This window comes from Scaptodrosophila lebanonensis, unplaced genomic scaffold, assembly GCF_003285725.1.
Source record: "Scaptodrosophila lebanonensis strain 11010-0011.00,11010-0021.00 unplaced genomic scaffold, SlebRS2 tig00000001-arrow-pilon, whole genome shotgun sequence".
Classification (NCBI taxonomy): Eukaryota; Metazoa; Arthropoda; class Insecta; order Diptera; family Drosophilidae; genus Scaptodrosophila; species Scaptodrosophila lebanonensis.
Window position 1 is genome coordinate 3,610,883 of NW_022060529.1, and position 10,506 is coordinate 3,621,388.

A 10,506-nucleotide genomic window follows, 5' to 3' on the forward strand; every position below is an offset into this window, starting at 1 on the left:
ACTTTTTATGGCATTTCTGTTTTTTGTCCTCTTTTATCGTGAGCCTCGTGCCGTGCGTGTGCCGGCAATTAGTTGCCCATTAATGGGCCTACTGCTTCACTCAATTCAACTCAACAGTTGCCGTTGCCTCGGGATCCAACAGAACTCACTCAAATGTGGCCCCTTCTTGCCTTCCCCATTCCCCTTCCCCTTTTTTGTGAGTGTGGTGGGGTCGCGTGTGTTTTGTTTACTTCCTGTTTACTTTCACAGCGCAGGCTCCCTGCTCAACACTTGTAAGTTAAAGGACAGGCAACGTTCCTACTCAACACTCTGCCGATTGTATCTCTTTCCTTTGACTTTTGGCGCTGCGTCCTTGTAGTCTTTGTATCGCCTACTCGCTCATTTTTGTCTCTGTTCTCTCTTTCTGTGGCGCTGCTTTTGAGCGGTCTTCTATAATATAGAAACGAATGCATATACACACATATACACACGTATTCTTATGTGAACATTCATCAGTTCTCATCCCCTTTGGTGGCTACCAGTTCGCTTCTTGTTTGATTGCGTTGAGTCGAGTTTTTCGGGTCTTTATATAAAAAGGGGAAGTTGGCTTGCAGTCGAAATTAGTTTTGGTTTCGCTGAGTGAGTTTTTGTCTCGAGCATGAGAGGTTTGTGGGGTTAAGAAAAAGGCAATATTAATATTAATATACACCAGTCAGTTTACTCAATAAATATTTGCAATTATCTGACGTACATTCTAAAGGAGCATTTCAAAAAGAGTTTTGAAATTTTTGCCAAGTTATACATTTTTTATTGTACAAACGGAAACAAAGTGTGTACCATTTTTTATGATCCTTCAAAACGGAAGTGCGCACAAGTTTTTTAAGGCTCGCAGCTAGGTAAGTGTGCAGCGTCCACTGACTAGTGTTTTTTTTTTACGACCGCACAAAAAACTGCCACACTCATAAAACCATAAAAGTTTTTTATGCTGGTGGCATAAACTTGTAGGTTTGCAAAAGTCAACTTTTTTATGAGCTGCTCTCATAGAGTTGTGTTAATTTGTTGCTAAACAAAAACAATGCATTGACAGATCGTCAGCACTACTTCTGTATGTCCCCTAATCTAGCATTGAGCGATATTTGCATGCGACAAAAAATGAAATGAAAAGAAGCGACTCAAAAGCGACTAAAAATCGCGTAGGTAAAAAAGCGAAAGAGCTACTACTACACCACTAAGTATCTGCGCGATTGCCGAACCGAGTGCCAAAGCCGAGCTCAACTGAGCGCCGAGTTTTTTACAGACAGCCAGAGCTACCTGCTGTTCGGCACTCGCTCGTGCATCAAAGAGCGCGCCTCAATCGAGCAAACGAAGGCCGCCTGCCTTGCCTGCCTTCTGGCCTGTCTGCCTGGCCTGTCCTCTGCGTCTGCTTGCTTGCTTGCTTGCCTTCTATGTACTCGTACAATGAAAGTGCTCGGAGTTGCGTTTCCTCCCTTCTACACATTCACATGCGTGTGAGTGCGAGCGAGCGAGTGAGTTAGTGAGTGAGTAAGTGAGTGAGTGCGTGTGTGTGTGTGTGTGGGTTTTGTGTGCCGCATAACTCGCCGCAGTCCGACCGCCTCAATACTTATAGTTAGCGCACGCAGCGAATTTGTATCAGTCGTGATTTGGCTCTGCCACTGAGAGGAACAACTTTTTGTCACACTAGACACAGCAGCCAGTCATACAACAGTAACAACAACAATACACACATACAGACACACGCACAAACATTCACAGAACTCACTCGCAGCACACGCAAATTTTTTAAGAATTTGTTGCTTCAAAGGATAAAAAAGGATATGCCGCATATATAAAACGTGTTCAGACACTCGCTTCATATCACTTCACAGCGACAACTCGTCACGTTCACATCACACCGCAGCGAACAGCAAAAATACGAAAAAATAATCAAACTACAATTTTTGTGTCTTACAAACTAAATAAAAATTTAAAAAACAAACAACAAACGCGTAACAACAAACCAAATACCTCAACAACAATTAGTAAAAAATAATAATAATATTAATAACATTTAAATAATATTCGATTTGAACTACCTCATTTTGTAATACGATCAAGGACGACGAATTTTTTGCTGTATATGTATAAACTTTTGTAGAACTGTGCAAAATCTACCTCAAAGTACAAAGAAGTGCGCGTAATATAACGAAATTAAACAAATTCAAAAAAACTAATAATTCCAAAATTATAAACAAAGTGTGGCTAACGTTGCCAGCTCCAATGAAAATTTGTGTTATTTGCAATTAAATAAAAACTTAACGACGAAAATTGCAACAATTTTGCAAGATTTGTTGAAGAAGTGTGGAGAGGCGCGAAGGAAGAGCAACAAAAGCATATAATGGCCATATCGTTGCTTCAGGACGCACAAACACGAAGTAAGTAGAAATTTAAGTAAATCAAAATATGTTATAATTATAAGAATGGACAACGTTTAAAACGTGTTAGAGACATGGACAACAAGTTACTTCTTTTACATACATTTTTAGGCTAATTTCGAGTTGGGAATTTCGAAAATTTAAGTAAAGTTTGCAACAATAATTTAAATTGTTTGCATGGACAGCAAGTTACTTTTTCTACACACATGCTTAGACTAATTTCGAATTGGGAATTTTAGTAATTTAAATAAAGTGTGCATCAATTATTCATTGAAATTGTTTGCATTTTATTTAACTGAAGATAAAATGTTTCTAATGCACTTGTAGCTGAGCTACAAATCTATTAAATTGAGGTACATTAAAAAGAAACACATACGATTTCCACGAATTTCTTCGTTCCTTAATTCTTCTGTTAATAAATAGAACCCCATACCAATCCAATAACGCGCCCACATTAAAGCACAGTTTTTGGGGCACATTTGCAGGCTAAAGCTTAATTTCTCACCCATTGCCACCCAAACACATGAGCACACAGTCGCATAACAATAACGACGTCTCAATGTGCATAAGTTAAACGCCATTTTGGCAGCTCACACACACACTCGCACACACACACATGCACACACGCGCGCAACCAGCAGAGCAATTAAGTTTTGTTTACAAGTTTGGCAAGAACCGGCATTTAACTCGTTTATGCAACGCCCACCAAAACAAAAAGCAAGAGAGAGAGAGATAGAGAGAGAGCGCAACAACAACCACATACTCGTATGTGATGACACACACACACACACACACACACACACACACACATGAGCGAGCACATACTCGTATGAGTTGTGCTCTTAAGGAACACAAAGTACGCTCTTAAGCGCCAGCAATTTCCCCTCCACTCACACACACATACGAGCAGGATTTGTGTACACACGCATCCTTTTCCTTTTTGTGCACTGGGACACGTGCGACTTTGAACTTTAACGAACTGTGATGGGCCCGCAGGCTACGACTCTATAACTGACCAGCGACTGTTTGTGAAGCCTCAGCGGGGGACGCAGGAGGAGGTTTTTAAATTTAAATTGCTTTCCTTGCAAGCATTACTAAATTTGCGTTTTTCTTTCTCTCCTGTCATTTGCAGGCCTTGCCGCAGCACTGGCGGGCATGAAACGTGAAGAGGTCGATCGGTCTCTGTCCCTATCGCCGCCCATGTCGGCCAACACCTCGGCGAGCAGCGCGGCCGCCATGTATCCGGGACTGCAGCAAGCAGCGGCCGCATCGGCCTTTGGCATGCTCTCGCCCACACAGCTATTGGCGGCGAATAGACAGGCGGCCGCCTTTATGGCACAGCTTCCCATGTCCACACTGGCGACCACATTGTTTCCACACAATCCGGCCGCGTTGTTTGGCGCTTGGGCCGCCCAGCACCAGCAACAGCAGCAGCCGGCAATGCCGCCCAGCACACATCTGCACTCGCCACCCGCCAGTCCGCACTCGCCATTGGCCACCACACCAGTGGCCATGGGCAAGCATGCTCTGATCTCGCCCACAGCCACGCCGCAGCATCATGGTGGCGAGCCGGCGAAGAAGGCGCGCAAATTGTCCGTGAAGAAAGAGTTCCAGACGCCCGCCATTGAGATAAGCATGAGCGTCAGCGATTTGTATCACACGCCCGGTGGTCCCATTTCGCCACCCTCGAGCGGCTCCTCCCCGAACTCAACACACGAGGCAACCAGTGGTAATGGTGGCAGCGGCAATGGCCCCGCACCCAAGGATCCTGCCAGAGATAAGAGCTTCACCTGCAAGATCTGCTCGCGCTCGTTTGGCTACAAGCACGTCCTCCAGAATCACGAGCGCACACACACCGGCGAGAAACCCTTCGAGTGTCCCGAGTGCCACAAGCGTTTCACGCGCGACCACCATCTGAAGACCCACATGCGTCTGCACACGGGCGAGAAACCGTACCATTGCTCCCACTGCGACCGCCAGTTCGTCCAGGTGGCCAATCTCAGACGTCATCTGCGTGTCCACACCGGCGAGCGCCCCTACACCTGTGAGATCTGCGACGGCAAGTTCAGCGACTCCAACCAGCTGAAGTCCCACATGCTGGTGCACAATGGTGAGAAGCCGTTCGAGTGCGAACGCTGCCACATGAAATTCCGGCGGCGTCATCATCTGATGAATCACAAGTGCGGCATTCAGTCGCCGCCCACGCCAGCCCTCTCGCCAGCCATGAGCGGCGATTATCCGATGGCAGCAGCGGCGGCGGCTGCTGCGGCAGCTGCAGCTTTCGAAAACTCCACATCGGCCAAGTTCGCTGCCATGTGCGCCAGCTACGGCTCTGAGGAGTCCATGGACATCGCGAGCAGCGCCAGCATCAACCACAATAATAACAACAATAACAATAAGCCCATGTCCTTGGTAGCCAGTAGCGTACAATCGGATGAGGATGCCCCTCTGGACTTGTCCGAGGACGGTGCCAGTTCCGTGGATGGTCATTGCAGTAGCAGCATGGCCCGTCGCAAGGCGCAGGACATACGGCGAGTGTTCCGCCTACCACCGCCACAGATCATGCACGTGCCCAGTGACATGCCCGAGCAGACAGAGCCCGAGGATCTGAGCATGCATTCGCCACGCTCCACAGAGCTTCAATCGCCCGCCTCCTCCATGCACATGGGCCACGACGACATCGATCTCGATGAGCTCGACGATGCGGCCGCCCTGTATTTGCGCCAACAACAACAGCAGCTCCAGCTACAGCAACAGCAACAGCAACAACAGCTGATCAAGCATTAGAGCTCCAATATTCTGTATATAGCAGGCGCCATGGCCAGGGCGTGGTCGGAGGGGGGTGTCCAATATGCCTTCAAAACTCATCAGATGAAGCTGGCGGCATGGACACGAAGAAAAGTTAAGCAGCCCAGACGAATGCAAAATGAAAAAAAAATCAAGAAAAACATAAACAGGAATTTATGCTAAGTACAAGTTAAAAAAAAACAACTCGTTAGTCACTTAACATTAAGTTTAAAAAACCCTACAAAATATTGCACATAAATCAAAATGAAAATTGTACAAAACACGCAACTAAAGAAAAGCAAAACAAACAAAAAAAAATGATTGCCATAAGAATCGAAAGCTGCCCCACAACTTCAAGACCCTCAACAATTTTGTGCCATTTTAATCTAAACATCTAGCATATAGGAGTATACTATTATTATTTTTTATATTAGTTTTAGGCGCCGCGTAAAACGAATTGTAAATAGCCAGCAATGCAGCTGCGAATTGTAAATTATACAGCGCTCCAAAAATAACGTATCATTTAATTTGAACACATTTAAACAAATTCCTACTTCTAATTAGTTAACTAGCATAATTTTTACTTTATTTTTAAATTTCATTCTCAAAGAAACGCCAATCAACAAGAAACAAACAAAATCAAAATCAAAATTAACTTTAAGTTATTACCAAATAAATCCTTATGTGTATGCCAGTTGTTTTGTTTTGTTTGCCCCAAATACATATATAAACAAAAAATATATATATTTAAAAACGATTATTTAATTCATTAGCTTATACGTTTTATTGCATGCACACTCCCGTTTGATTATTATTATATTATTATTAATAATTTTTAAATTGTGTTTAGTTGAAACAGAATGTTGCTTGCTGCAGGCTTAAGGCGTGCCATCGGAACAAATATGCAAATAAAAATAAAAGAAATTCAAAAGACCCAATTATTGTTTTCAACTTTACTTTTTTGTTTTCAAAATGATTTTTTTTATTATGTTTTTAGCATGATTTTCATTTTAACAGCTGGGCCCAATAATTTCAATATTTTTATTTGAAATAGGAAATTTTTCGGTTAACATTTAATTTCAAATGCAACATATATGTACATATATATAGTATATATATATATATATATATATATAGTTTAATATTAGAAAATAATAATATGCCGAAATGTCAGCTAAGAAGTATTAAACATTTAAGTGTGAACCAAGTAAACAGGAAGAACTACTATAACCGAATACCTCCAATACCTCTTTGCATCAAAATTGTTGTGATTGTCGTTAAGCAACTCACACAGGCACACATATACAGCTATATTGATACATAAATATATACATAACACATACATTTATGGGACAATTTGGGCAATCGTACAATTTAACTGAATTTATATACAACCACAACTACAACAAGCATTATAAAAACAATTTACGACGATATTGAAATGCAATTTTTACGCATATTTTTAAAGATAAGCGACTTGAGGCATTTACAAGTAAGTAAATACTTAGTATAGCCTTGTACATATATATGAGTACACCAACACTACTCACACACATATATAAGTGTTAATAGCTTAAGCTGTAAATAGTCCAAGTTTAGATTAAACACACATCTTAGTGCAATCCTTAGTTCGATTCGGTGTGTCTCGGTAGACAGCGGGGCACACGCTTTAAGTTCGTAACGTTAATGAAAGGAATCATGAGATGCAACAAAATATTTTGTAATTTTCTTTGTTCATTCAAAAGTGTATGGTATACAAGTTCCTCAAGATTAAACAATTGCAAAAATAAAACCAAATAGTGAGCGCACTTGATCGATGAATGTAGAATTGTGGAACCCAACCCGGGCCTCCCCATCGCATCCATCGATCGAGCTGTGCAATGCACACACAATGCAACTTCACATGTTTCATATGAATTAAAAGTATATTTAAATAATTATACATATATATATATACCTACTATATCTATAAATAATTAACTGTAGTCACTCTGTATATGTACGTTAAATCTATTACAAGCATACTGTCCTACTTACATACGAGTTTAGCGGTCGTAAGTCAATTTTCTGTACATACCTTTGACATAACCAATGCATAACCTTTACAGCTCAACATGTGCAATATAAGTTGTAAGTCTTAAACTAAAATATACAAGTATGTACTTCTATAACAAAAGAAACAAAGTAATCGAAAATTCTCAAACTAAATGAAATTAGAAAAATTTATAAAACAAAAAAGAACGTACAATTAAAACGTTCATAATAACATTAAAATGATTATGTACTTATATGTATGTATGTTTAGACTAATTGTATATTGCGTATATATACGAGTATATGGGCTGCTTGCATATTTATTGATTTTTCTAGTTTATTGTTGTTGTACTTTGAAGCATCTTTAAATTTCTAATTATTAAGCAGAGACAATTTAATTAAACTCAATGTGTATCTATTGTGTTTCAAAAAACCAAATTGTGAACAAAATATATATTACAATATTGTGTTAAAACGAGAGCAGAGCCGCCATTTTTAATTCTCCCCCCCAACTCTGAAAATCTTTTCTCTACGAAAATTAGCTCAACCCGCAAGCAAAACAAAAAAGAAAATTACGCACGAAAGTTGACAACTCGCGTCGAGCAGCATTATATAAATTTTTAATTTATGCAAACGAAGCCCTTTCGCATTATTTTACATTTGCGCGCAAGACGCCAAACAACTGCGACCACCCCCCTACCACCCCCAGCACCACCAGCACCCACACTACCCCCAGCACACCCCCGCGGACTCGCTGCTTAAATTTAAATTCGCGCCCTGACTGTCACAGCAGCTGAGCGAACAAGAAAAACAACAACAACAACAACAACAGCAGCTGTGTGGAAAGAAAGAAACGCGCAAAAGGCGCAGCCAGAAAATGTCACAGTGTTTCCCATTTAATCTTCAGCGAGCAAACAACAACAACAACAATACAGTGCGGCTGGCTTCGCTCCCCAAGCTGCCACCCAAGCCCACCTCAGCGTCTCTTTTTCATATATTTTTTTTTTTATTCCTTGCTTGCCTTTCTTTGTGCCCCTTTCAACAGCCGAAAAAGGCTTCGCCTGCGTTCTATGTATATCCAATACATATATATATATATGTATATATATATAAGCTTATGTTTATGTATAAAGCAAGCGTCTTATGTACTAGCCAAAGCACATACTAGGCTTGTGCCGCCGGCTGTGGGCGCTGCTTATTAGCATTTTAGCCTTTCTTTGCCTTGTGCCTGTGTGGCAGCCTTCATTTTTTTCGTCTCTTCCTCATCTTTCGGGTAAATGATTTAGACTTGGCGCTGCTGCTGGAACGTCCGTGCGGCGGGGTTGTGGAGGGAGTGGGGGGAACTTTTCATGTGCCAAATGAGTTTACGAGTGTTTGGCTGCAAGGATTTGCCAACGTTCCCTGCCTGCGCTGTGAAGTGGCAAAGAATGAAGCAAAGCAAAATAAATTTAAAGGCTTCTTCGCGAAAGCCCCAACGCTCATGCCGACGTCGACGCCGCCATCGCCATCGACAGCGCTGCCTTTTCTGCACTCATTATTCAAATTGAAAAATTATGATTTGTGCCGGGCGCCGGCGAAGCGCGCCGTTCTAATAAGCCGCTTCAAGTGCAATGGACATTGAAGGTTCACCGAATTGGAAGCGGCCATCACCAGATGGAGGTGGGGGCTGATGGGGCTGATGGGGCTGGCAGCCTGTGGTTGGTCATTATGCGACCGCGGCCATTCGCCTCAATTAAATGGGTAAAATTATGAGCGTTATTAATTTGAGGATGTGCCTCAATGTGCGCCGCTGGGGATTTGCCGCCGGGCTTTTCCAGGCTTAGTCAGATTTGAATTATTGTTGCAGCTGCCGGCCACTGCAATGTGGGATCGCGCGTTTTAAAACGCACTTAAAACGCGTGCGCCAAAAAGTCAAATATATTTTGCTTGAACTCTTAAAGCATTTGACATAAAAACGGGAAAAACAATGGCACTTTTGTGCCCAGTCAACTCCAAGGACAGTGTTCACAAAAGTGAACAAGAGCTCAGAAGTTAGCATAGGGAGCACAAGCAGTAGATAGGCTAAACAACAAATCTCGGTCTAAAAATAGCCGCATGCAGCAGTGGTACAGACCAACGCATAGTAGATAACAGAAAATGCATAGGCAAATAGGACCGCGACAGCGTTTAAGGGTGGGTGCACACTGCGTTTAAGAAAGGCTTGAAATATACATATGGAGGGGAAATCCACTTGACACCGTTAGGATAGAATAAGACGAAAAATGTAAAATTAGAGTAAGTACAATGTTTAGAAAATAAGAAAGAGTCAAATATTGAATTATAAGTACATAAGAAAAAACCTAGTAAATAAGACAAAAATTGTATAAATACTGAAGGAATTTCAGAAATAAAATCAGAATGAAATTGGAAATTTAAGCATTGGTTTGTTTCCTTTTTTGTTCTCTCAGAGACGCTCTACACGGGATAAAGTGTAGCCTCTGATAGTGAATAGTTCCTAGCTGTATAGCAAGGAACTATTTACATTTTGGTCCTTCGAGCAAGGAAACGGCGAGGTCGGCAATAGCGGGCCCATCCGAACTAGATACCGAAAGGTGTCAGAATCAAAAAATGAAAATTTAAGGCGAAAACAAAAGCCGAACCATTAAGGCCATAGCCTTTAAAGTAGGAAGGGAAAGAATACAGAGTCTAGTAAAGACGAAACTAAAATCGGTTGCCAAACTTCTGATAAGTTTGGGCCGATAAACCAGAAGGAAGACCCCTGCAAACCGCTACCAGGTTTGGACCAAGAGGGTCGAAGAAGAGCGGTCCCAAAGATCCCTTACAAGGTTTGGGCCGCCGAAGGACGAAGAAGCAAGAGGGTGAAAGAAAAGCGGTTCCCAAAGATCCCTTACAAGGTTTGGGCCGCCGAAGGACGAAGAAGCAAGAGGGTCAAAGAAGAGCGGTTCCCAAAGATCCCTTACAAGGTTTGGGCCGCCGAAGGACGAAGAAGAGAGAAGCGAGAGAAGAAAGCAGGTCCCAAATCCCTACAAGGTTTGGGCCGAAGAAGGACGACATCAGGTCCCAAATCCCTACAAGGTTTGGGTCGAAGAACGAAGACAACAGACCAGATCCCTAAGGTTTGGGCCGCAAGAGAGACGAAGAAGCAGCGGAAGCTAAGCCCTACAAGGTTTGGACGCAAAAAAACAACTATTAATAACTTGGAAAAAAAAAACAATTAATATTGTAAATAAATAAAAAAAAAACTTTTTGTTTAAAAAAATAAGAATACCAAAGG

At 42.0% G+C, this 10,506-nt stretch overlaps 1 protein-coding gene across 1 annotated transcript; it reads left to right on the top strand.

The window, feature by feature from the left end:
- Nucleotides 1-2,374: 2,374 nt before the first annotated feature.
- LOC115634594 (protein krueppel) lies at nucleotides 2,375-5,317 on the top strand. Its single transcript, XM_030532427.1, has 3 exons — nucleotides 2,375-2,411; nucleotides 3,544-5,149; nucleotides 5,224-5,317. Exons 1-3 carry the CDS (start codon nucleotides 2,375-2,377, stop codon nucleotides 5,315-5,317), a joined length of 1,737 nt encoding a protein of 578 aa, XP_030388287.1.
- The last annotated feature ends 5,189 nt before the right edge of the window (nucleotides 5,318-10,506 follow it).

Coding starts and splice junctions, on each gene's coding strand:
- LOC115634594 (XM_030532427.1), top strand. CDS start 2,375: ATGGCCATATCGTTGCTTCAGGACGCACAAACACGAA. Junction 2,412..3,543: donor TCAGGACGCACAAACACGAA/GTAAGTAGAAAT, acceptor TGTCATTTGCAG/GCCTTGCCGCAGCACTGGCG. Junction 5,150..5,223: donor TTGCGCCAACAACAACAGCA/GCTCCAGCTACA, acceptor TGTATATAGCAG/GCGCCATGGCCAGGGCGTGG.